General features: G+C 46.8%; 1 protein-coding gene across 1 annotated transcript in view; it reads right to left on the minus strand.

Moving 5' to 3' along the window:
* Positions 1-352: 352 nt before the first annotated feature.
* LOC119384799 (uncharacterized) overlaps positions 353-27,697 on the minus strand; it is a 41,146-nt gene continuing 13,801 nt past the window's right edge. The window contains exon 2 of the mRNA XM_037652495.1: positions 353-490. Coding sequence (XP_037508423.1) covers positions 353-490 — 138 coding nt within the window. The remainder of the gene's footprint in view (positions 491-27,697) is intronic.

Below are 27,697 nucleotides of genomic sequence, written 5' to 3' on the forward strand. Positions count from 1 at the left end.
CAATTTTGTTCGAAGCGATCAAGGAATAAACTTTATTGTTGTGAGTAGCGCCCATGTGTCTAGTGTCTCTTCCTTTGTGTCCTCGTCTACAACAACGCTAAGAAACTGCCTTTCCATTATGCACCAACAAGCCCACATCGCTACGCTCGTAGACTATATTTCTCGTTCAACGGGCATCTTTCTTCATGTTTTCCAAGATCCTTGTCGAACAGTTGCCTATCTCGCTACCGCCATGTGCAGAGCTCGTGCTCTTAGTTTCTGCATTCGAAACGGCGTTATTCCTCAAGACGTCTTAGCCCTTTTTGGGGGTTTTATCCCATCTACGGGCCATGGCCGTAGAATTATGAAGATTCTACGTTCTGAGTGGCACCGACAGGCTCGTTTGCTGCGAACTCAACTGAGTGTGCAGTTGTGCCATGCGTTCGAACCTGACGTTGCCTACGCACAGGTTAGGCAGTTCCGGCACCTTGCGGACCAAGTCACGGAGCACCTTTGGAGTGTCCAATTGCGACAGTTGCGGAATCTTACCGCTAAGTCTCACCAAAAAGCCAGCAACAGTGTTCACGTTCCCGAAGGCCTTTCGATTCCAGACAGCGTTCGGCGTGTCCTTGAACTCGGCCCCAAGTTTGCAGTGGACTCCAGAAGGACAAATGCGGAGCTTCTGAGTGTTGTGCGCCGGGTTTCAAAGCGGGTTCCCGAAGACGAGGCACCAAGGCTGAACTCTGAGGGAGTGGACGTCCTGCTTCGAAGTAAGCCCCGCTCTGACGGCATTCCAGTGAAGCGTGTTTTGTCATATCTCAATGATAATTCTTTTTGCGTTATTCCCGCAGACAAGGAGGGCGGTTTTGCCCTATTCTCACGCGATGCTTATTTAGAAAAGGCTGGAAAAGCTGTATCAACTGTTTTTAATGAGAAAAGGGCCGTGTCCTTGCCTAAGGTAAAAGCCCGCGCACTAGAACTTTGTAAGAACCTCGGTCTTGAGAATTTGCGGAAAAGTATTGTAAAATGTGCCAGCAATTCTTTAAACGTATTCTTTAGTGCCAAAACACACAAAGAAGGTATTCCTTTCAGAGTAATTATTTCGGAGAGAGGCACGTGGCAAAACCAAGTCGCGTCCTATTTAAATGGCATGCTCAGGCGGTTGAAAATCGATGATCCATTTCTCGTAAGAAATTCTAACCAAGTGTTAGATTTCGTAAAGGCTCATGAAAACGTGTCCCTCAATGCCTTTTCCGTAGATGTGGCAGATTTATATTATTCCTTACCGCATGATGACTTGTTACGATGCGTCGAAGAATGCATTGATGAGTATGGGCCAGTAAAATTTTCCTGTGAAGCTGGTGTCGCTATCAGTGGTTTTTTAGAAATGCTTCAATTTTACCTCTCATCAACCTTCATTGAATGGAATAGTCATCCTCATTTACAAAAGAAAGGAGTTTGCATTGGCTCCTGTCTGGCTCCTGTTTTAAGTGACCTGTTTTTAGCAAAGTTTGATCGTGCCTTGACCCTACGCTTAGCGTCACGTAGAACCTGCTTGAAAATCTTCAGATATATAGATGATTTTATTGTGTTCGTTGACTGCCCTGTGGAGCTTTTCCAATATGAATGCGATGACATCGTATCGATTATGCGTAAATGTTTTCAACCCCTTGTTTTGACTATCGAAACGCCTGTTGACGGAACCCTAAGGTTCCTAGATGTATCCTTTTTGTTCAAAGATCAGCGCACCTGTTGGTGTTACGCACCCAGGGCGAATAAGGCGCTTTTACCATTTCATTCCTGCCATTCCAAACTGATAAAGCGTGGTATCACCAAGTTATGTTTTAATAATGCACTCGATAAGTCATGTTGCCATCTGATGCAAAGCAGCTTCAATGAGCAAGTGTCGCGACTTTTGACATCCGGGTATCCCACTGATTTGTTAGTATCGGTAGCTGAAGGTGTACTGCGACACCTAAAAGCTAGTCGTGCCGTAAGTAGCACCAACGTAAGTCCTGCTGTTGACAAACGCAATGTAGCTGTAATTCCGTATATCCACCAGGTATCGCACAACTTAAAGAAAATAGCGGCTCGGGACAATGTTCAGGTTGTTTTCACAGCGCCTGAGAAACTCTTAAGTTTGTGTAAAAAAAACTAATGCAACGAAGACTAAAGACAAGTGCGGTAAGAACCACAAGAGAAAGTTTGTTGAGTGCAAATCAGGTGTTGTCTATCGCATTCCGTTATCCTGCCAGCGCTTTTATATCGGACAAACAGAAAGGTGCGTGAACGATCGTCTTCGAGAGCACCACTATAAATGCAATAAGACGCCCGCAGATGGTTTTCTGGCAATACATTGCCAAGAATGCGCGTGTGTGCCATTGTTTGACAAAACTGTCATTGTTAGAAATAGCAAGTGCGAAGTCACCCGATTGATAGTAGAAAGTGAGCAGATTGACTATTACGGTAGCTCTTGTATCAGCAAGACTTCGCTAACGCTGTCTGAGAAAGAAATTAGTTTCCTGCGCAAACCGTAAACATTTATCTATTGTGTGATTCCGCTGCAGGGTTTTTGTTCATTCGTCCGGTTTTGTCTGCTTCCTGTATCTCACGAAGGTCACATGGTTTTGTGACGTGTAAGTGAAGGCAATTTTGTTCGAAGCGATCAAGGAATAAACTTTATTGTTGTGAGTAGCGCCCATGTGTCTAGTGTCTCTTCCTTTGTGTCCTCGTCTACAACAATGCTAAGAAACTGCCTTTCTAAAATTTCAAAACACTTTTTCCTTTAATTTTTGAAACGGCGACATCCAAGTAGGAAATGATCGATATTTTCATGTTCATTACAGTTGGAGCATAAAGGGGATGGCACCAGACCAGACTTGTTTAAGTAGAAATTAAGTGGTGGTATACGGCATGTTAATTTAGTTATGGAGACTTCCAATTTACGCGTTGGACACCATTTATTATTCCACGCGAAGTGCAAATGCGAAAATTCTGGATTCGGTATTGCAATCTTTAATGAATCCTCAAGAAGACAAAATTTCCTGAGCCTCGCCGGTGTAACATAAGCTGTTAGAGACATGACTGACAAAATCGGACCATCAAGGGATGCTCGCGCATGTGAGTCAGCCATCTCATTTATAAAAATACCCCGATGACCTCGCACCCATATCAATCTCACTAGCCGAATGTTGCAGGGATTAATGATTTAAATGTATTGAGTACAGCTGATTCAGACGACGATGAGAGGGACGAACATACAGATAACGATTCAGTCGACTGATTCGTTATCCGTATGTCACTATCACAGCTGTCGAATGAGTTGCTGGCAGTTTTCGTCGAGCTAAAAAAATAGCCGTTAATTCCGCTTCAAATATGGGTGTATAATCTGGGAGGCGTAATGAATATGACCAGGATAATGACTGAGAAAAATACCCACATTTGCTTTCTCCTCACTCATAGATGCATCTGTTGCAATTACAGCATTAATTCCTAATTGAGACAGGTGTTCTTCTAATAAGCCAATCACATACTTAGAGGACAAATGTTTAGTATTCATTGGAAAGATGTCATCGAGTTCTATTTGCACATTGCCGATGGGCTTATCTGATGGAATGATTTCTAATATATTAATATTTAAGGCATCTAGTAGGGTTTGAAAAAACAGAACTTGAGCTTATATATACTGGACCAATACTCATTGAAAAAAAAAAAAAAAACACTGGGTTCAGCCAAAAATACGAACTGCTGCCTTCTTAAAGTGGATTCATAAATTTTTAAATAAGTTTCGACTGTTAAAATATGGAATCTGCAAGCTAGAGTGGGTATCCGAGCTTCTTGATACAAAACGTTGTTAGCTGTAAATTTTGGCACACCGAGACAATTGCGAAGAGCTTCTCGCTCTAAGTTGTACGCTGCTCCACCAGAGTATAGTACACAACCAAATTCAAGGATCGGTCGAACGTACGTGCGGTAAATCATGATCAGCATATCTCTGCGTGGACCGGAACGGAGCCGGCCAAATCTACTTATCATCCCAACAGCGCGTGTAGCCTTAATTTTAATATGTTCGATGTGATTACGCCAGCTCAGTTTTTCATCATATAGCACACCCAGATATTTAATACAGTCAACTTCGGGAATTCTTTCTTGATAGTATTGAAGAGAAATATTAACTGGCACATCCAAAGGAAAAACTATTATGGAACTTTTCGTAACGTTTAGTTTCATATGAATATCATTAAACCAGGTTTCCAATGTTGCTAAATATGACTGTAAAGTTGAATGGAGTAAATGTATATTACAGTCAGACGCGAAAAACGCAATGTCATCTGCATATACGTATATTTGTATTTTATCGCACCGGGGTATTGAGCTTAATAAAATATTAAATAAAACTGGCGAGAGAACAGAGCCTTGGGGGACACTTCTCGTTTGAGTATATTTAGATGTAGAAACACCCCTTTGGGAGCAATAAAACTTTCTATCTTAAAGATTCATGCATCTAATTTGTAATATAGTGCAGGAAATTTAAGTCTTTTAGGGCATTGATGAGAATAACGTGTTCAACACTATCATATGCCTTGGCTAAATGAAGAGTTACTAAAGCCCCACATTGTCGTCTGTGCCGAGCAAGCTTAATACGAGCCTCTAAAACGCAGCTGTACAGCCAAACGTCTTCTTCGTCTTTTTTTGAAACCTACTTCCCCACTAGCCAGAGTCTCTAAAACCTCCCCATCGTCATTCTCTTTTATCTATACAGACGTGTCAATATATGTCTGTTAAATACACTAGTGCCAAATAATGCCAAATGTCGTATAATTTATTCAGTTAAGAGCTTACCTGACCTGTTAACAATCCTTCTCCATTTCATTCAAAATTTGTCACAATTTTTCTCAGCAAAAGTACTATAGCATCCGTATACCTTGTAACCTACTTTGAAACCACACACCTATTTTCTAACAAGCGTCGGTAATACTCATTGAAGCACCTTCACAGGTATATTTGCTTGCATCAAGAACCTGTTATATGTTATACTTCTTCTAATAAAACAGCAAATCGTTAACGAAGTATTGAGCCTTAGCATACAATATATTGTACTAGCAATCTACTTACCGATGTGATAAGCGGGCCTGATGAAAAACTAGGCACAATATACAATTGAATGGAAAGTCGCAGTCAGTGCAAAATGATAATATACAGGAAAATAGCAGCATGGTTTACAAGTTGAAGAGGTCCTAGCTGGCATTTGGTTTCTCGTTAAGGAATTAATATATGTGCTGTTGGGCAGGTAATGATGTATACATCAGAATAAACAGTGCACTGTTCTTTTAGAAAAGTGCAAAGGGAAAACAAACACTTTTTAAAGAAACCGACAACTGAATTTTCTCGACCCAGTTTTTTACGGCGCGACAGGAAGCTTACCCTTCGTAGCGTTTGTAGCTGCAGTGGTTTATCCTAAAAGCACGTAGTTATTTTATAAGCAGTATTTTTTTATCTGAAAGGCTCCAAACACGCATGAAGGCTTGCTCCAGCAACGCTGAGAATTGATAGCAATGCCGCTAGCCCTTGTGAAAGCTGTCGTTGTTCTGCTTTCGCAGGAGTTACTGTAGCTATGCTTAACCACCTTTATTTTGAGATTTCCAGCCATTTTTGAAAATAGCAAGCTGTTACAATGAGATGATGTGGCTTTATACACCTTCTCGGTATTTGTACAGCGTTGTGCGCGCCTGCGACCAAGGTTGCCTGCGCCTGTGTCTGGATGGCTTTTCGCGGCATGGGATCATTACGCCAAGCGGAGGCAGCGCCACTTTGTTGCATACAACTAACGCAGGCCTATATGTACATTTTTATGGAGTAACATCTTTTAATATAAAGAAATGAACAATATTTCAGTACTAACAGAAAAGTCATCGAACGCATACACAAATCAATGGTCACGTGACCGGCTTCATCGGACCGTGTATGATTTTGCCGCCAGAGGCGCCAAAGGTCATTTTTCGCGACTTTCAATGAAGAAATAAAAATATAAACCCGCGTCTCACGAGATAAACAGGGTTGGTTTGAGTCAATGCGACGGACAATCTTTCCATCAGTGCAGTCATCTCATTTCATGTTCTGGGCAGTTGTCGGTCCCTTTAAGGATGGGATGGGATTTTGCGTGCTATTTCAGTGTCATTAGTGAACCTTGAACATTACATTAATGAAGAATAGTCTGTGCTCTAATTTATGACATGGTATTTCTGTACTGTGCATCCAAGTGGTATGTGCATCATTGATTTGTGTAATTACTGGAGGGCAGGGGGTGGGGGGTAGTTCTAGGGGTGCTGTATATTTTGTCTGCATATTTCCTACAGTAAACATGTTCCTACTATAATGCACCACATTGAGAGTTTGCAAAATATGGGTATATTCTCCAAGCACATAATTTCTTGAATCGACTTCTACTTTCTTCTCCTCGTGCTCAGTTTTTTCTGACCATGTCGTTAAGTTTGCTAACCGTCCTTCGTTTCAATGTATGTCCTTTTTTGGTTTCGATATTTGGGCCCTGATGGGCAATCAATTGTTACTACTTGGCTCTGCATGCCCAATTCACTGTGACTCATGCATTGCATGCTGACATTTACATAACATGTCTTATTACATGTTGCAGCAGAGCACCCATTAACATTGCATTAGTTCACATGAAAGAGTATGCTTTACTCCCTGCCTTTTGCAAAATGAGGTACACTTACCAGAAGCTCGGAAGTTTATCATTTAGAAAACGCAATTCTCGAAACAAGTTTTTTTTTTTTACATTTATATTGCGCTAAACTTAATTTTAACGGCATCGAGCCGTCTTGTGAAAAATGAACAAATATCGACAAAGCGCGTCCTGTCCTTTCTTTGTCCTTTTTTTTATTTCACCATGGCTGAATAAGAATGCACTCATACGCGAGCAAAATTAAGTTATGGTGTTTCTTGTGCCGTGTCAATTATTATTATTATTATTATTATTATTATTATTATTATTATTATTATTATTATTATTATTATTATGTTTTACTACATAGACAACATGAAGAAGAGACAGAGGAAATAGGGAACAGGCTGACAAGTACAACTGCCACTTAAAGGGGCACAACGCCTGCACAACAGAGGAAATGAAGATAGGGGGGAAAGAAAGAGGGAAAAACAAATAACACAGACGTAAACATAAATAAGAACCCACAAGGAAAAATGTCTATAAACGCGAGACCAAATCGGTATTGTGTAAGGAAGTTAGTAGGGTTCGATGGGCCTGGTCACGCCGAGCAGCACATCCTCCCACGAACAGGCAATCATCAAGGTTCGTATACTTAAGACCAATAAGTCCATATTCCTTGATGAGCAGTTCTCGCTGCATAACGAATGCGGGACACTCAAAAATTATGTGCTCTAGTGTCTCACAGGAGCCACACGACGTGTACATGACGGGCTGTCTACATGTTCTTGACGGTATAATCGCTCACGCACTGATACAGAGCCAACTCTTAGCTTACATAAGAGAGCTCTGTCACGACGAGGCAATGCACAACCACGAATACGGGGAGGGAACAATCCGCTTGCTACACGCTGGTCAGGGTGCTGCTTTAGTCAAACAGGCATGGAATTTCTTGGCAGTCGCATTTGTTGTGGGCACAACTTGAAGCTAGGTGATTGGCGTCTTCGTTCTCAGCAATACCCACATGCGAAGGTATCCACTGGCAAATGAGGGACAACACCACGAGAAATAACACACGATCGCGTTAAAAGCACTCCAAAGGGGCGATGCCATGAGCACACTCCCGGTTTAATGTTGATCACCACTTCGTCCATCGTAAAACGATCCACGCAGTCGCGTATGGGCGCTTGTCAGCGAAAAGCCCAAACATTTCGGCGTCATCTCTACGGCGGGCACGGCTTCAGTGCGGCAGCGCCAAACAAACCAGAACATGGGCGCTTGAAAACAAACAAAACAAAAAAAAACTACCTGAAGCGGCGTATAGATCACGCGACCATCTCCAGCCAATAGTGGCGCAGTATGGACCCCAGCCATCCTAGGGGATATGTTTCGGATACATGCCTCCGGTGACGCAAAGGCGGGGATTCGGCTTTTGTCGTCTGCTAGGCTCTGGCTAGAACGGCAGCATTTTCGTTATAGTTCGCTCACGTCATACGGCGTTCCTCGACTACTAGCTGTATTTTCTTCTAATGATAGTTCTTTAGATGTCTGCTAGCATTACAGGAGGTTAAGAAACGTTAACATTTAACGTATCTTCTCTATACCCACAGCCATCACTGTCAGGATCATGCCCCGGAGCATCACTCACTGGGCTGGATGGCGTTGAAATAGCTTACATGAAAGCGCGAACGTCCCGCCAAGCGAAATAAAGAGAGTCTACGCTGCTAGCGTTGTGTAAACAGACTTGAGTTGAACGAAAATTCACAACCAACTCCCAAATGTAGTCATGTGGACCTGTATACACGGAACGTTTGCCGACAAAATAAAATTGATAACTTCATCGACCAGCGGGTTATTGAAGACAACTAGCGTAGATGGGGCGAGTTGGATGCACATTAAAAACTTGTTACGCGTACTGTTGGCACCGAATGAAACACCACCAGCCGTACGCATGGTACAGTTCGCGGAGGGTTTCGACTTTGGCTTGTTGGCGATTCATCTTGATGGCAACTGATGCGCACAAAAGACAGGGACACAAGAAGAAACATAAATGAACAGACAGTTTGCGCTTCGTCTGTCCATTTATGTTCCTTCCTGTGTCCCTGTCATTTCTGCACATCAGTTCCCATCAAGAAAAAAGGTACAGCTCGCACCGTCATGGTTACAGATACGCTCATGCGGTTGCAGCTCGTGAGCCACATTCATGCTTTCGATCACGCAGTGCCGCCTAATCGGGTGTGCGGGCCTGCCAATGGTGACAGGACGGCACGCACTATACTAACGCTTGGGAAACGCACTCCACTGTTTCATTTGGCGCCGATAGTACAGCTTGCTAGACAGTAGGAAAAATCGGCGAATGTGTCCAGGAAGAGGAGAAAAAGAGCTCTTTCCCAACATTTTTGGCCCCTTTGGCTGGTTATTACTATTCTTCACCGCGCTGTAACAAGATTGAATATTTTAAGGTGAAAGCCTTCGATTCCTCATCAAACTGGAAAATTGACCGTCGGCGTCCCACGTCGGCAGCGTCAACACGAGTCATGCAAATATCATCAAATGATGACGCCACCTTATGACGTCATCATGACATCACATACTGCCAAAATTTGTGACGTCATAACGCACGTCATATGATGACGTCATCACGAGACCGTCGCTCTGCATTGCCTCCGTGATCGGTGGGCCGATCACGGAGGCAATGCAAAACCAGGTGGTGTAGAGAGCTTGCAATGCCTTCAATCCTTGAGGCAGTGCAAAACTACGTTACGTCCAAAAAGCATTCGGAGGGGGGCGGGGAAGGAACAATACATCGACTGAAGAAAAAGAAGGCTTTCGCCTTCGAGTAATTTTACAGCAAGGTCGACAGTTGGGCTAGTTGGTAAGGTTCCATAATATTTTAGAGCAGCGCAAAAGACGGGACAAAGGACAAGAAGTTCACAGACGAGCGCTCGTCTGTGAACTTCTTGTCCTTTGTCCCGTCTTTTGCGCTGCTCTAAAATATTACGGAGTAATTTTAGGTAAATGCATAAGGGACCCTGTGAGTCACTTTAATACAGTGATCGCACTACGCCCTATCAGGAGTCGACCGTTGAGAGTGATTTCCACTATTTTATTGCATTATATTACGACTTAACAATGCGAAAGCTTTGTAATTACGTTAGTATGGTCACACTAATTTTGTTCAGCATACTTTCAGGCGAATATGAAAAAGTCACAAAAAACATGGCTGATCCATTCTAAAAAGACAGGGCGTGCAAACACGGACACAAGAAAGAAGTCAGGACACATGGCTGATTCCTCCGTCATAGTAATCGGTATAACACGAAAATGAAACGTGTCTTCACAGAAGTAGTGCTTGTTGCGTAGTGATATATGAGAGCTTCAGAAGAGTGGTAAGTTGGGCTAGTTGGTAATGATCCATACTTATTGTAACTGCGCAAAAAACGGACGGAAACACGAAGGGCAAGAAACGAAGCACTTGTTTGTCCTTTTCTTGCCCTTCGTGTTTCCGTCCGTTTTTTGCGCAGTTACAATAAGTATGAGAGCTTGTACAATGTCTATTCGTGTTTGGCAGCTATAGCACCGTTCGACGTGGATGCACCCATGATGACAGCATGTCTCTATCGCGACGACTAACGCCTATGATCATGATTAAACCGTTGTGGTAGCTGACGGTGTGAACATATATTTGGACACAGCGAATCGTGAATCCCGCGTAAGGGTGATATCAACAAGCTCAAGATCAATACTGGTACCCGGTATGCACTTCTTCAAAGCGTCGTCAATTAAGGAGAGAAACGGCACGGTGTGCGCTTTCTAGTAATGGGTAGCTGACGCCTGTGCTCATGCATACATAACACACACTGCGCTTCAGCAACACGGGAGGTAGAGGTTCGTAGCCTGAGCCACAAACGTGTGCGTCCCACTGGCCTCTGTCTCGCAGGCGCTGCTCTCGCTCCACCAGGGCACGACATTCGCCCGTCGAAATCGCGTCCTTTCTGCAACGCATATTGCAGCAGTTTTGTTAGTCGGTGCTCTCGCGATTGAAGCAGTCGGCAGCGGAGAAATCCCGTTGGTGCACGTAGAAGCTGCACTACTCCGATGAGCCGACGCACGCTAACACGCGTCAAGGGTGCCTCGGCGACGCCAGCGCAGCCAGTCTACCTCTCTGGTATCGAGACGCTTTAACCATGACCTCCGATATCGCGTGCAATCTCGGAGTAAGCGCTAGTAAGTGTCGATCGTGAAGCATTACTTCTTTTCACATCTCACAGACGGCGGCACCGCCCCGCTCCGCCCGCCGCGAAAGAGAATGTGTGAAAGATATAAGGCACGTTCGCGCCGTGTGTAGCATCTACCAAGTTAGTTTAGTCGGTAGGGCGTCGGGCGCTTGCCGTCGCGGCCGCAACGTCGTGTGTTCGATTCCCAGCAGGGTATCTTTTTCTTGGTTTTTTTCTTTCTTACCCGTTGGCGTCCATTTTATCAACGTCATATCCGTGACGGATGTACTTGGTGGACCCCGGCATAAAACACTTTCGTGTTAAGGTCGATTTATTAACGTAGTGATTAAAACATGTTGCATGAAAAAACAACTCCGCACAACCTACCAATATTTGATATCACCGTCCTGTATCCCAATTTGACTCGGTCTCTCAATCTTTTTATTCTTGTTTAAATTTCAAGTACTTACGGCGCGCTTACAGCAGCTGCTGAAAACATGGATTTAATGAAAGGTTGTTGCCTGTAACGACCATTTAATTTATTTGAACGACATCACAGATCGTTTTCACACTCCGAACAAACGAACTGAACCGAAGGAGCAGGCTTGGACACCGAACACGCGCAGCACGCGGTATACATATAATGCGCTTTTACGCAGACACGGAAGCCCAAGCCCGAACGCTGAAATCAGTGATCGAAAACGGACCGGAAAGTCGAGTGCGCCACGGCCCTACAACAGTCGCGAAAAGAAATCGTCGCCATACATGCAGATGTACACGTTGATGGCTAGCAGACGACACCAGGAGCAATCGACACTGAACGTGCTCCTGACGACGACTCCGCTCGATTTCGCTGGGTATTTTGCTTGAACATTCAGTACAAATTGCTTTATGAACTTGCCCAGTAATGTTTCAATAACTCGAGCAAGAGAGACTGGCCAGCAGCGTCGAGCAGCCTTCACGTAGCAAGAGCGCGCGCGAAGAGCGGCACCCGAGTCCTCTTTCTGACGTCACACGCGAGAGAGCACCAAAGATCTCGAGGCGAATAGCGTAAAAATATCTCTTTCCTCTTACACGCCTTGAAATCATGAGACAAGACAGCCCCGCATCTTTACTTAGTCGGACTTGCCCCGTAATTGTTTCATGTGCACCGGGTTATGGAAGTTTATGGAAACGCAGACGGCAGTGGCGGCAAAATACACTAGTTGCATTCCAAAAACTATGGTGGCTAGAAGGGGCAGTGTGACGGTCGCCATATGCGCGCCGTGGGAGAGCGGCGCACAAAACTCGATGACATTTTTTACGCCGCTAGGGGCGCGGCCGTCGTCGGGAGCGCGCAGGCGGCGCGGGCGCGCGGTATCTTCGCTGCTACAGCTACAGCCACTGCTACAGCTGCTACAGCCACGTGTATTTAGCACAGTGTGCAAACTTCCACACCTGCAACTGTGTTTGTGTGATTTAGACGCGCACCATGTGAATGATTCCGGATAGTGACACACTATTACCATGTCAGCAAAAGCAGGTACGTGTTTTGTGTCTGGTTGTAAAAGTGGGTACGAGTCTTGTCCGCCAAGGGTGTCGTCGTTTCGAGCTCCCAAGGATGCATTGAGACGGCAGCAGTGGGCCCGTAATATAAAACGGGGCGATAAGGAACTAACCAACGACTGCGTCGTTTGTGAACATCACTTCGAGGCAACATTTATTAGAGGACTTATCGTCATGTTATTTATGGTGAGGTGGTTGAACTTCCACGCGATCGGCCGCTGCTAGCAGAGGACGCCGTTCCTACAATCTTCCCGAACGCACCAAAAGACCTCACAAAGAAAACGCCGACCAGAAGGAAGGAAAGAAACCAGTGTGAACAAGGTGAGCCCATGACTAAAAAAAGGACTACTGTAAAACAGCAGGCGCCGGAAGAAAGTGAACAAGTAGTAGAAGCACAACATGCTGCAGAATCGGAGTTTACCGAAGCTGTACATACTGACACGATAGAAGTGGAGCCGCAGAGCACGGAATATATATGTGTGCCGCAACATCGAACTTCCTCACACAAGCTGGAACAAACTATCGTTTTTCACTGAACCAGGGGCCGTCACTTTCGGCCTTTGCGAGTTAGAGGATGCCGAGTTGGATCATGTATACTGCTGCCGAAATTGGTGAAGTTTGAACAGGCCGTTGAGCAAGTAGGAACAGTCAGTTGTTCCGTTTTTTCTTAGGGGCAAGCTGCACCTAAAACGCAATGTTTCCTCACCAGATGAGGCGCATTTGGCGCTGAACAGCGCACATTCTCTGGTTTTATGTGCTGGCTGGTAGCTGCGCAACGAAAGCTGCTGAACGTACAGAGGGAACTCGACATGATGAAGTCTGCCAATGAGCAAAATGGAGATGAGGCATTAAATGAATGCATTAAAAGTTGCCTCAGAAACAACAGGTGGCAATTATGGCATGCTTCAGTGCAGCTAAAAGAAAATCGAGATGTGGCATGCTGTATGAGAAGAATTGGATCCTAGAGTGTGTGCTTCGCATGAGGAGTCCGAAGCTCTATGAGCACTCGGAAGCAGAAAATTCTCGTCCTGCCAAGCCGAACTTGTCTACAGCGTTCTGTGCGCAATTTCAAGAGTGGCTTCGGATTTAATTACACTGTGTAGTGCGAAGACTGAAAACACCCCTCTTCGAAACGTTCAAGTTGCGCCCGAGCAGTTGGTATGGTTTCCGCGCGAACCGGAGCTTGTTTTTCTTTATTGATGGAGTGCGGGGTGTAACTAGGGAACAGCAAGAATAAAAATAACTTGAGGAGCACCTCGTATCCGCGATGAACGTCTAACACAAATTTACATAACACGGGCGACTGTCAACACCCTTCCGCCGTACGTATCGGATATCTCGCGCAGAGACTGGCAACTCAATAAAATTGCTCAAGTTGAAGTTTAGCGTGCAACAAATGCATGTCCGCATAACGAACAAATACGCAAAAAAGGCAAAAAATATGTATACACACACACACATATATACTTAGCCCTCAGCCACGCTGTACCAACACCGCTGCACGCGCTCCCGACGCGCGCAGCGCCTCCTAGACCTGCCGCCATGTTTCATTGCGCGTATGTGCACCTTCTGGCCCCTGCCCGTCACACTGCCCCTTCTAGCCACCATACAAAAACTGTGTAGGGAACCCAAGCTCAAGATTGGTTGAATGGATGGATGGATGCTATGAGCGTCCCCTTTATAACGGGGCGGTGACAAGTGTGCCAACAGACTCGACAAAAAAAATCCCTTTACTCTTTTTTTTTCCTAGCGTTGGCCTAGTGTCTCTACTTCATTTAAATCTATCTTACTACAGAGAAAAAAAAAACTTAAATTTTCTGCCCAGTTCTCTGCCCTTTACGACAGAATGTCCTTATTTTTTTCCAATATTTATTTTTGTCCGTTCTCTCATTTTCTGCCACCAATACTGCAACCGTCTCTTATTTCAATCGCGCGTGTTCAGCTTTCCATTGTCGCCTCTAAAACACAAGGCTTCATGTATGCTCGTGCCCAAACGTACACCTGGGTGGATATCTCCACATTCAATCAAAACATGCTCCGCCTTTTCCTTATCTTCCCCGCAGCACGTGCATTGTTCTTCCTCTTTACTGAATCTCGCTTTATAACTACGCGCTCTAAGGCAACCCGATCTCGCTTCATACAGTAAAGCGCTTCCCCTAGAATTATCGTAAAATGCCTCTCTCCTTATTTCATTTTTTCCCTTTCGGTAGTTACTCATAGCCGTTTTTTTTTCCATAGCTGCCGTCCAGCAAATCCTCTCCGCCTCTCTGACTTTTCGCTTTACGCTCTTTGTTGACATATTGCTTACACTACCAGCCGTATATTTACGACTTATTTTGCTCTTATTTTGCTTATTTTGCTCTGAGCTTATTTTGCTTATTTTGCTCTGAGCTTCCCTCGCCTCAAAACCTGCCCATCCCATATCGCCCTTTACAGCCTCATTCCCGTGAGCACCCAACGGGAGGCGTCCCACAGTTCCTTGATTTATATCCATTCCCGATTGCACCTCTGCCCTCATGCACACCACTGAGTTCCCAAAAGTAAGCCCCGGAACCATTACACCTTTCCCAGACCTCGAAGCACCTCGTACCTATTGTATCCCCGCAACGCTCTGTGCTTCATTATTGTAGCATTCCTCTTTCCTTTTGCTGCCGAGGCTTTTTCCTGTACTTATTTATCCACACTCCGAGGTATTGCATTCGCTCACCCTCGGTATTTCTTGGCCCTGTATTGACACCGCCTGATCACAAGGATCATTGAATATCATCAATCCACATTTTGTTACACTAAAAAGTTTGCGGCGCGGCGACAGCGCCGCGCTGCGGCTCTGGAAAGAAGCTCTGGCGCAACTGGAGGCTACTGGAGGCAAGCGCAGCCGACTCAACCTGTTCGTCGGCAGCGGGAACACGCGCGCGCGCGCGCGCAGCTCAGTCGGTGCGGGGAACTGGGGCGCCGTGCCAGCAGCTTGGCACGCTGAACCGAGAGGCTTGCTGTGCAAAGCTGCATCGGCAGAAGCGACCGCAGAAGCTGTGCGTCGGCAGAAGCGACCCCGCGGAAGCTCAAGCGAGGTCCGAAGTATTGCGGTGTCGTGGCCTGCCACAACAGTGCAAACACCAAGGCACGCGATTCACGCGTGAAACTGTATCGGTTCCCCGGCGTGTCACACGAGAAATAAAGGCGGCAAGCGTGGATAGCTGACAGCGCTGTCTCGCCTTCTATTTTGGCTGTCTGAGTTCATCGCTTTCGTTCGTGTCGACTACCTGAATCAGTACGTAACGCGGCGCATGCGCGCAGCGACTACAGTAATGATTACTCGCTGTCTTCTCGCACTGTGAAAGTCCAGTTACGGTTGTAGGTGAAACAACTTTGTGTTTCACCTACAACCGCAACTTTGTGATTCCCCGTGTTCATGAGACCTACCCGTTGTTGTTGAACGTTCACACTCGCGTTATTCGCAATGCCCATAGACTGTCGCGCCGCCAAGCGGAATTCAGAAGCGTCCTCTCGAGGAGGGTTAGTAGACGACAAAATGGCAGCACTACGCAGTCGCTCCCTTGTTCAGCTGTGCTAGCCTCAGTGTTAACGCGCTGGCAAGAAAAGAACACTACGGCTTTGCATGTTCCATGCATCAGTGAACAAACCGGGCCCTCCGTGACACAGGAAATCTGATTCGTTCTTGCGAGACGCTAAGTTTTCGTGAAAATACGTGGCAACTCGCACTTTCAATACTATAGCTCACAGCGTACACATACTATCAGCTTCGCGAGGCTTTCTGTAGCCACGTAGGTTAGTTAAATGTTATCGTGTGACATAATCAGTTGAAGCTCACCCTGTTTTACTTGCATATAGCATTGGTCAGTGTTTCTTGTAGTGCATGAATCCCATAACACTGCACGCGGGAGGTCCCGCGGGCACGCGATGTGCTTTTGTATAACTGAGCGATCTCAAGCTGGCGATACCTCTATCCTTTGTCAGCAAAGCGCTGTTACGAATCGTGCGAGCGACGTTTCGATCATTCGAGAACGCGTCTGCTCGACGCCTTTCGTGGAGCGAACTCTTTCCACGCCGTCCTTCGCCAGTGTGTTGGTTTCATATTTCATAGCCAGCGCTGCGCCGCTTGTTTTTGTACTTTTGTTGGTAGGTGGCAGCACACTGCAAGCGATTTGCTTGTTGACCGGTCTGAGAGCAGAGTGTTCTTCGCGCCCAGACGCCTCTCTAATTGTAAACGTGGTGACGCGGAGTGGTCGAAGTCGTTCGGCGGAGGAAATTCTTCAGATTGCTTTCAGCAGTGGTGTTGAAAGAAACCATCTTGAGGACTAGGATTTTTCACTGGACGTTGAAGACTGTGCAAGCACCGAGAGTGACAGCGACGATGAACGATCAGCTGCTAACTCACGACGAGCGAGTTGCACTTCACGTCCCCTCGTGCGTTAATGTTCTTTCACGCTCGTAAGTCACTTTGATTGTATTTAATGTATAATGTCATAGAGCGAGATCAAAATAAAAGCACAGTTCCTCTTGTGCATTGCATGTATCAATTATTGCGGATATTATGGAGCGCCGCATGCCGCCAACACGCTCGAGCTCTACCAGCGAAGCGAAATGGTTATAACGATAGAACGTGCAGTCACGGCCGCAATGCACGCCTCTCGGCTAACTTCTTCGCCGTTGCGGAAGCATACGTGTGCATTCTTTTCGATATTCATGTTTCGATCGTGCTGATCGAACCTGCAACATGCGAGTGAAGTGAATTGCATGCACACGGCTAGAGTCTCAGCATGGCGGTGACGCAAGCGCTACTGAATGGGATGTGAAATGCTTGTGTTCCGTTGAAGACGTAACTCCGCGTTCCCGACTGCGCAAGTAATGACGACGGCGTATGATGTTTGCAAACCATCACCACGTTCCGGTCCCGTGTAGCAGCGATGGCGCTACTCGCTGGCGGCCTACTACTGCGACAAATCCGTCAGGCAGGCTCAGCACGTACTACCTCGGAGTGCCGTTCAGCTCATACGTCAGTTCTATTTCATGCAGTTTTATGTAGCACGCACAGGATTTCGCAAAGCATCGTTATGCACGCTAACGGAGCTGAAATATAACCTTTCACGCCGCAGCAAATAATTAGGTGGCGAGTACTTAGCACTTTCCATGGTTTGGGAAAGCATTTTAGTCTCATATCCATTTCAGCGCAGCTCATGACTTCATCCGGTGAAAGCAGCACGGGTCGTACGTCCGCACGTCCTATCTGTTCCTATGCTAACAAACGGGTTGACCCTCCTCCTGGCGCCATCTTGAAAAGCACGGCGCGCCACCTATAGTTCGTGGGCATTGCGAATACCGTTAGCGTTGCGCGGTTGGTTGGTACATTGTCAGAAGTTCGGCGCTTGTAATTCACGCGTCGGGAAGGCTGCTTTATCACGCCGGAACGGACGTCTGTGCATTTTCAGCAAGCATTGACATCGTTCTGAAGGTTTGCTTTGTTTTTGTCACTTTATTAGGGGGATATATATTTAAACCGCAAAATATAACTGGCACCTAATACATGCTTTGCAATTGCAACCTTGAGGTAACCACCTTCCGACTTTGTGCGATTTTCTAGTGGCATTCGCGCAGCAGGTTTTATACGCCTGTCAAGTCGATATTCTCATAAGTCACAGTTTCGCCGCAAGGGCGAATCAATGAATGCGAGAGCAAGAAAAGCGGCCCTTGATGAACGCACTGCTATGCTACAGAAACATCTACCCCCGGCACCAAGTACTGCGCGAGCAGACAGCGGAAGGGCAAGGTTCTCCCTGTACAAATAGGCCTCCCAAGCTCGGCCAGGGGGCGCTGCGTCGCACGCGTTTCGCCGCCTTTCTTGCAAAAACCGGTCGCTCCTTTCCCCGCGCCTGCCTTTTGACACCGCTGTCTCAGCACGCGCTGTTTCCTGCTCGCCGTGCACGTGCAACTTCACGTGTCGCTTGCTCTGAAGGTTTAGAAACATCCCAGAGATGGAAAAGAAGTTTTCACGGTGGGAATCTTACAAGACGAGGGCGGTTGATCGACCACCTTTTCGGGACAGAGCAGGTCGTCAAAGACAATGCTGTTTGTACGAGTGCTACGTGCGTGCTGATGCTGAACGGGCACATTTCTTTGACATGAATAGGGAGGTGACTGCGCGATATCTGTAATTATGTTACCGGTAAAACGCACATTCGTTGCGGCAGTCGTGTCTACTCGGAGCTGTCAGCAAACATCCACCACGCTTTCGCGTGCGTTTTCTATTGATAACTTTTCGATTGCTTGGATGCCAAGTTTGTCGTGCGGCTTTAAATTTATTATGAGCTCAGTGTGAAGAGCATAAATTTACATCTGCCCTGTTGAGTCACTGGCTGCATCGCAATCCGCAGTGTTCAGTTTGGTGGGATTTTCGCTTTTCCCGAGGCTTGCATGGGATGATAGCGTCGGATCGCAAGTTTAATGTCACTTGGATTTTTTGGAGCTCCCTTTGACAGCATAATGATACGCGCAAAAAAAAAAAAAATAAACATTTCATGCCAACTTCGACCATGCATGTTTCTTGCAGAGGTGTGTTTCATTTCGAATAATATCGACGCCTGATCACGCACCGTGTTATAAAGAAGCTGATTCGAATGTCGCATTGGTTGTTTCGACAGCTCGCTTGGTCAGCATCATACTATACAATACCCACTGGGATCGCGCATGTTTGATTATGCCGAGATTTGTGCCCGATGATAAGCGCGTCGGATTTCGCGAAGCCATCGAAAATTTAATTGCCGCCTGGGATCTTTTTTCAGCTCGTTTCCAAAGCGGCACCTGTATATTGCCCGCGGCTCACGCGCATGCAAGGCTATATATTACGTGCCGAAAGCACGACAATATTATGAGGCACGCCGTGGTGGGGGACTTCAGATTAATTTCGGCCGCCTGGGGTTCTTCAACGTGTACGTATATCCAAGTACGCCGGTGTTACTGCATTTCACTCCCATCGAAATGCAGCTGCCGTATGCGTGAATCGAACCCATGACCACGATCTTAGCAGCGCAACATTTCAGCCTGCTAAGCAATCACGGCGTGTCGCATGCAAGGCCAATATAAACACTCAGTGCAAACATGCAGCTTAATTCTGTTTACAGTAAGCCGCGACGGGAAATGTACTGCAATCAGCTGAATTAAACACTTAGTACTCACGGTGCATGTTTGGGCTAGTTGGTACTCCATTTGAACATCTAAATAGCGCGAACTTCAAGGACGAAAGACAGGAGAATGCGACACACAAGCGCTAACTTCCAACTGAATTTTATTGAAGAAAACACATGAATATATAGGGTAACACCACGCCTGCGCAGCTTCACATCCACGTAACCACATTCACTCCTAAGTGATAAGATTTATCTCTCTAAAGGCACACCACCAGTTAGATAGAACAAAATAAAAGTTAATAAATCACATACCACTATCTTGCAATACGCCCCAAAAATTTATTTTGTTCTATGTAACTGGTGGTGTGCCTTTAGAGAGATAAATCTTATCACTTAGGAGTGAATGTGGTTACGTGGATGTGAAGCTGCGCAGGCGTGGTGTTACCCTACATATTCATGTGTTTTCTTCAATAAAATTCAGTTGGAAGTTAGCGCTTGTGTGTCGCATTCTCCTGTCTTTCGTCCTTGAAGTTCGCGCTATTTAGATGTTCAAATTAGTACTCACGGTACGGTATTTAAACTGTGGTGTATTAAGCCCACATGCTCCGCTGCTGTCACATTACAAATGTTAGACTCGGAAAGCCAGCGCGCAATCTCGAAACGTACAGCGGCTGTCTATTTGTTATAACTTCGGTTCACAAACGAATTTCCTTTCAAATGAGCACGATCATCGCGTTTCTCCTCGTTAATAGTTCGTAATACTGTGTACGATTAAAATTGCTTCAAGGTGAGAAGACTGCGAAAGCATCGCGGCGAACTGCCATAATCCACTCTTGACGCCTCTGCTCCTCTAACTGCTTGCGTTGGAAACGGTATAGAACCTGACGGACAGTTTTCGGCTGTTCGTCTAGAGGATTTTAGTCTGTCCGGTAGTCCGGTAACGCGAAGGCTTAGCGTAATACCGGATAGCGTGCGCCGTAGCTGCCGCCACGTCAAGTGGCGCCAGCTATGGAGGATAAAAACAACTAACAAACACGTAATGTATGTCCTCCGAGGTTCCGGGATTGTCACTCGCTCAGCCTACACATTGATTATTTGAGTATGGCTCTCGAAAACGGTGCCGAATCGGCACGAATACCCTGCTGTCGAAGCTTAAGGACGTGAATCTAAAGCAAATAAAAGCAGCAGTTCGGAGCTAACGAGCGAAAGAGCGCGCGACGGCCACTTCATATATTCGAAGTGGACGGCAATCGCTTTCGGCGGCGCGGCCATTTTTACCGGGCGTGCGCATGCGCAGTTCACACCCGGTATTCCGGTAAACGCAAGGCATTTTGCGTATAGCGGTGTGCCGGACAGACTAAAATCCTCTACTTTTAAACTTTTGTGACAGTTCACAATGCAGCAGGACTGCATGCCTGCTTTCGAGTACGACGAAGGAACGGCACCCACAGCGTGAAAAATGCGAGATAAAAGCCCCGGGGAGCACGTTCTCCGCGCGCGCAATGGGAAAACCAAGCAAGAGCGACCCGTCCGAGCTACCGGAGGTTTCCGCTCTCTCCGCTGGGGCGGTGGACGGCGTTGCGCAAACTTGAGCGTTGGAGGCCTATAGTAGAAGAAGCGAGCGAGCTGGCCGACGACTTTTAAATGCAGCCGTTGCGCTCCTCGCGCCATCTCGTTGGTAAGGAAGAAACGCTTATAAGCTCCTGCCACCTCTGAGTCCTGCCAGCGGTAAAAGGTGTGTATATAACGCTCGCTATTAGATACCTGAAGGGTATGCGCTTTGTGGCGTAGTGGTTAGCGCCACGCGCTGCGGAGCGAGAAGTCGCTGGCTCGATTCCGCGCTTCAAAAGCATTTTGTTTTGCGACTGTAATATATATATATATATATATATATATATATATATATATATATATATATATATATATATATATATATATATATATATGAAGGAACGAAGATGACTCTTAAGGGCTCGTTTTCTTTGTTAGGCACAATAATAATGAGAACTAACAGACAATAACGTCAAGGAAAGTATAGGGGCTGTTATCTGTAGTATTTTGAGTATAAATGTGAAGAAAGTAAAGTGGACGAAAAGATAACTTGCCGCCGGCAGGGACCGAACCTGCGACCTTCGAATAACGCGTCCGATGCTCTACCAGTGAGCTACGGCAGCGGTCATCCTCCCGTCCACTTTATGGGGTATATATGTGCATTTAAACCTTGGAGTGTTAGTCGGCGCCAATCGCAGCCATGGCGGCGAGTGTGGAACACTCTTTTTCCGCCTTTCTGGCGTCACGTAGCACGTGATCTTTTTACGAGCTGGCAGCTGACCAATAATCCATCGCATACTACCTGAAGGCATCAAGTCTGCCAGAACGAGACCCTTGCTATGAACGAAGGAAAGAAGATGACTCTTAAGGGCTCATTTTCTTTGTTAGGCACAATAATAACGAGAACTAACAGACAATAGCGCCAAGGAAAGTATAGGGGCTGTTATCTGTAGTATTTTGAGTATAAATGTGAAGAAAGTAAAGTGGACGAAGAGACCGTATATATATATATATATATATATATATATATATATATATATATATATATATATATATATATATATATATATACGGTGCATGACGGCGGCGGCGAAAACCAGCCGAGACTGGCCATATAATTGCTATCGCAATTATAGGCGTGCGCACAGGGGGGGGCGGCCGCCCCCCCCCCTAATCACCTAAGAGGGAGGCGCAAAATCTGCCCCGTACATTGACCCTTCTAGTCACCTACGAGGGGGGGCGGCGCAAAATCTGCCCCATACATTGACTTAGTAGGGTGGGGGGCGCTGCGATGAACCTTTGCCCCCCCCCCCCTTATGGGGAATCCTGCGCACGCCTATGATCGCAGTAAAAGAGAATGCAAGCATGACGCGAGAGCCGCAAAAAAAACAGGCGAGCAGTTCATCTTGCTTCACAGTGGTTAAAGCTCAGCTCGCATCTTAATCGGCGGGTGATTCTCCAGCGGCACGGAGGACTGGACTCTAACCTTCTCAGGAAACAGTGCCATGACCGTGTAATTTCTTTTTTTCGCGCGACGCACACGTTTGTTCACAAAAGTACACGGATGCTACTGTAAGCATGCCATATCAAAACAACAATTATATGATTCGTAGTACACACCGCAGAACATAGACAGTGTGTACGGCTTCATTTCGGAGTGCATGTGGACCATTATTCATCTTTAACATGACAGAATGAGACTTACCTCGAAATATACGTCCTACACGGTGTAATCGCGACTTGGGAAATGCATTTCGCTTTGAGTCAGGCGTCGTTGTCGTCGATCGTGTGCTCTTCACCGTAAACGTGATTGACGAGCCTTTCTCCTTTTATGAAGTTCGTTTTGTGGAAGTGCCAGTCGAGCTTGAAGATCCTTTTGAAGCCGCACTGCAAGCGGTACTGCCGCTCGCTTCCATGTACGTGCACGGAAGCAAGCGGCAGCGCATTGGAGGGAAGGGAAAACGCGCGTTGTTGGCACCCAGTTTGTATTTTTATGCCAGACGTGGCGCTGTCTGTCAATAGCAGCAGCGCCACTAAGCGATGCTTGGCGAGCCTATACGGGCCGCTTCAACCACTAAAAGCCGGAATCCAATGGCAGGCCGTTGTGCGAAGCACGTCACCGCCTCATTTTTATTTTTGCATGCATCGCAAAGCTTGCAATTTCTTCAGGATTCCTCCAGGGGACGCGGGTCTGCCGTGAAACGATGCCAACCCTCAGGGGCGTAGCCAGAAATTTTTTTCGGGGGGGGGGGGGGGTTCAACCATACTTTATGTATGTTCGTGCGTGCGTTTGCATGTGTGCGTGTATATATACGCAAGCAAAATTGAAAAATTTCGGGGGGGGGGGTTGACCCCCCCCCTTGGCTACGTCCTTGCCACCCCTATTAGACGTCAGGCTCTGGAGTTTCGTAAGACGCGTAGCGCCACATGTCGGAGCAGTATTGGGTAATGCAAAATCCGACTCACTTGCTAAGTTTGCTGTGGAAATAGGTACAACTAGCGAGTGCGAAACAACAATTCACCTAAATATTGCGTGTGTTTGCGCGTTCAAGACCCAAAAGATAGCTATGATTTTTAACACGAAAGTGTTTTATGCCGGGGTCCATCAAGACTTCAGTGACGTATTTCCGTCACGGAAATGACGTCGAAAAATGTACACGATCAGATCGCAAAAAAAAGTTCCGTCAACGGGCATCGAACCCACGACCTCGTGGTCCGCAACAACCGATGCCGGGCGCGCTATCCACTGCGCCACGGTCACAGACTCCAGGAGTTTTACAAACGCGCGTTTTATGTCTACCACTCTCCCGGTCGACGGGGTGGTGTTACCCTCTGGGAGCGGCAAAGTAATTCATCATTACTGTGGCTTCCGCGACTGAACGCGTTACACGTTCGTCCCATTCGGCGCGTTTTCAATAGAAGTGCAATTTTGTCACTGCCTTAACACACCGCGAGGTGGCGACCTTAACGCAAGCGTCGTAAAAGCGTCGGCCTCGCTCATAGCATCATGCTAATCAAACCAAAAATGGCTCTGCGACGCGCGCCTGCCTCACCTGGCTGTAACGCCGCGTTCCCCGTCTGCGCGCTCGCCCCGAGAGAAATTACGGCCGGGCTTCGGTGCGGCACAACGCCCTTTGCGTTTCCCTCTAGTGTGGCCGTGGTGTTCAATCACATTTTAACATGCCGCAGGATGGCGACCAAGTTCTGCGTCCAATATGCGACGCTCTCCAGGCTATCACAACTTGTTCTCTGATTACGCTTTCACCGCTAACTACTATAGCTACCACAAGGGTTTGTTTAATCATTGAACATGGACGTTAGTCGTCGGCATGGAGATGTACCACCAGGCATCAAAGTGGGTGCATCCACATTAAACGGTGCTATAGCTGCCAGACATCAATATACATTGTGCAAACTCTCTTATATCAATGTACAGTAAAGATTCAGTTTTACTTTCGTGTTATTCCGATTCCTATGACAGAGGAATCAACCATGTTTTTTTCTCCGCTAGTCGGACGCGCCACCGAACCACCAAGAAGTGCTTGTTGGATCACTCGCCAGAACGACAGAGAAAACAAAAGCAAACGCGACGGCTCCGCGAGCTACGAAGAAACGTCGCAGTCGACACTACTGCTGCGTTGTGAATTGCCACTGGCGTAAAGGAATGAGTAACAGCAATAAGTTTTACCGATTTCTATAGCTGTCGTATAAGAAGCAGAAATGCGAGAACGCTGGCCGTTGCGAACGTGTTGGGTAAGCAAATAACTTGCATTGTCCATAGCCGGTTGCATGAGATAGTGTGATAATTTGTCTCTGCTCTTATTGTTTTGCGTAGCCCTGACGGCGAACTGTGGAACTGTGACTATGAAGCTCAGCAGAGTCTCTGACCGCGCTGCGCACCCTGTAACAGCAGCTAGAGCAGTGAATACGCGTGATAAACATCACGCACACCGCGACCTCCCAGTATTTAAACTGGTCGTCACACCACAGCATCGCGCACGTACGTTTTCAAGGCTCAAAGTTCCAGCTTGTAAATCGCAGAATTTTGGTGCTGACCACCTTCAGGTTTGTTTTGTCCGTGGCCCCCGCGATTGCCCGAGCCAATCTCGGAGGCCACTGCCTTCGGTTGTACACCGCGAAAGTGGACACGCATGTATCCCCATTTGCAATATATACAAACGGAAGACAACCGTCAACAAAGCGTTCGAGGATGCGCAATAAAACAGTCCAACGCGCAGGAAGCGATACATTAAGACAGAATGCAACTGAAAAGGCGAAAATCGCTGGGGCCATTCGTCCCTGATAAAGCAAGCTTTGTACCACTGATCGTAAGATACACAGCTAACAAAATTGATCGTACTTAATCGCTTTGACATTGTGTATATACCCAAATTTAACGCATTTAGCTGCTACGGATCGCAGGGCTTGCCTCGAGCTCGATGTCGTGCGATGCCCGTTTGTACTTGCGAGTTGCAGCGCGCGGAAATAAACTTTTGCATTGTACCCGCAGTTGGCTCCATGAAGAGCAAGGCTTTATTTAGCTTACTACGTTTCTGAAGCGCGGACTGGAGGAAGAAGCTTTCCAGGTCCTTGATTTTCCGGAAACCATGCCTCGACAACGACGACAGAGGAAAGTTATATTGTTGCCTATTTGCTCTCTTTGCACTACCCAGTTAGCTGCGATGAGGGTTTTTCTCACTGCTGCGTGGGTCCAGTCTGACATCTACGGAGAACATTCTGCGTCGAAAGTCAGCGTCGAACGTCAGCGCAGCGAACGCCATGAAAGCTACCAGCACATATTACAACCGCCATCGCGTCCGACAACAAAACTGCATGTCTGGGTTTGGCGTTCGTAAATAACGATGTCGAGGGCAAATAAAAAAAAAACGTTTGCAGCAACCAATCGCACATGTGAGAACAAAGTGACGCAGAACAGGCATACAGTTAAATGATGCGACAGCGCTATAGGCGGGGCAGTGCTTTGAAGAGAATCGTGCAGCGGTAAAAAGTACTTTTTCGCTCACCATCGAAGCCGGTCCTCTGCACAAGTCTGTGTTGCCCCTCTCAACGTAGCAAACGCGCTCAGCGTTGGCGAGAGAACGTATGCGCGACAAGCTCATGCTTCACTCTCATCCGGGACACCGCGGCGCCGCGGCGGCCGCCGCAGACGTCGCAGCAGTCCGGCGCCAAATTCCCAGGAACGCCGACCGAGTGGAACCAGCGAAGATGTAGCGAAGCCGCCGCGGCGCATTACGCGCCGAAGGCCTATACACCAGAGCACGCCTGTCATTGGCCTGTCTCGCACCCAGGCTGCTGGCGAGCCGAGCGGATACTCTCTCACCCAGATGCCGGGCTGACCGGGGTGCCAAGGCGCGCGCGGGCTGCACCAAATAAACAGGGCAAGCTGCAGTTCTGAGGCTTTAAAGTGCGAAAAAGTACCCGTTCACGCCGCTTCAGCGTATAAGAGCTCGTCTGGGCACTACTGCGTCGTCTTTGGATGCCAAAACAAGCAGCGCAACAAGAGGATATTAGCGTTGTCTGCGACGATTACGACGCGCCACGGAAATGTTTTCAGCTTCGCCGCGAGTGAATAACCGTGATTCAAGCAAAAAAACTAGGAGCCGAGTGAAAATGCGCGAGTAAGTACACTAACAGCGTATATTCTGCAGTGTGATGCCCACCTATTTTATTTTGCGAGCCTAATTTGCGTGACACGAAGCTGGGTTGAAGGCAGGCGCGAGCTTTGTGTGAGCGTGCACTTCATACCTTTGAGCGTTTCCTTTGACGAAAATCTAGTGCAAGGTAGTGCTTTCAAGCACAAGCAATCAGCATGCTTTGCCACTTTCAACGTAGTATTAAGCTTTAGTGCTTTTGATTGCATTCACGCCTTCGAGATTTCGTCTTCAAGAGGTAATAAATGGCACGGTGGTCCTCAACAGCTGGCCTGAATTTCGTGCTTTCATTTCAGTGTTTTATGTCCCCAAATTTATTTGTACACGAGGCATTCAGCTGCACATAATACATATATTGGCACGTAAGTAAACAGTACTCGCGCCAGTGTCCTTTACGTCGCAGGCGTAGCTAACCGGCTTAACTAAGAGTAGCACAGTTTCGCTTGTAAAGCACCATCGTTACAAGAATAATATAGCGCAGGTAGCTTCCAAAAGGGATCGCTGAACGATACTTCAGGTTATACTCTCTGATAGCATGCTTTTGTGAGCAAGACGCATTATTATAAGAGTGCCCGTGAAACAAAAAAATCACAGCATATCCACGGGGTGAATGATGATGAGTGGGGCGAAGCTACGGAGGGAATCATCTGTAAACCGTGAAACTCTTCCGTGAAATGCGCCTAGTACATAATATAAAGAGCGTGAAACATCGTGTATATATTAAACATCAAACTTTTATTGTACTGTTGGTTTACGTGGTCCCTTCATTATCACTTGTGATCGGTGAAATGCAAGAAAGAAGTCCGCTCCCGAGCGAAAGAGCGCCAAGAGCGACCGCATTCCCCGCTCGCCCTGTGCGAATTAAAGGCAAGGCTAGAGGGAAGACAGGACGCGCGTTCCACGACGCGA

The sequence above is a fragment of the Rhipicephalus sanguineus genome, chromosome 3 (genome assembly GCF_013339695.2).
Source record: "Rhipicephalus sanguineus isolate Rsan-2018 chromosome 3, BIME_Rsan_1.4, whole genome shotgun sequence".
Lineage (NCBI taxonomy): Eukaryota > Metazoa > Arthropoda > Arachnida > Ixodida > Ixodidae > Rhipicephalus > Rhipicephalus sanguineus.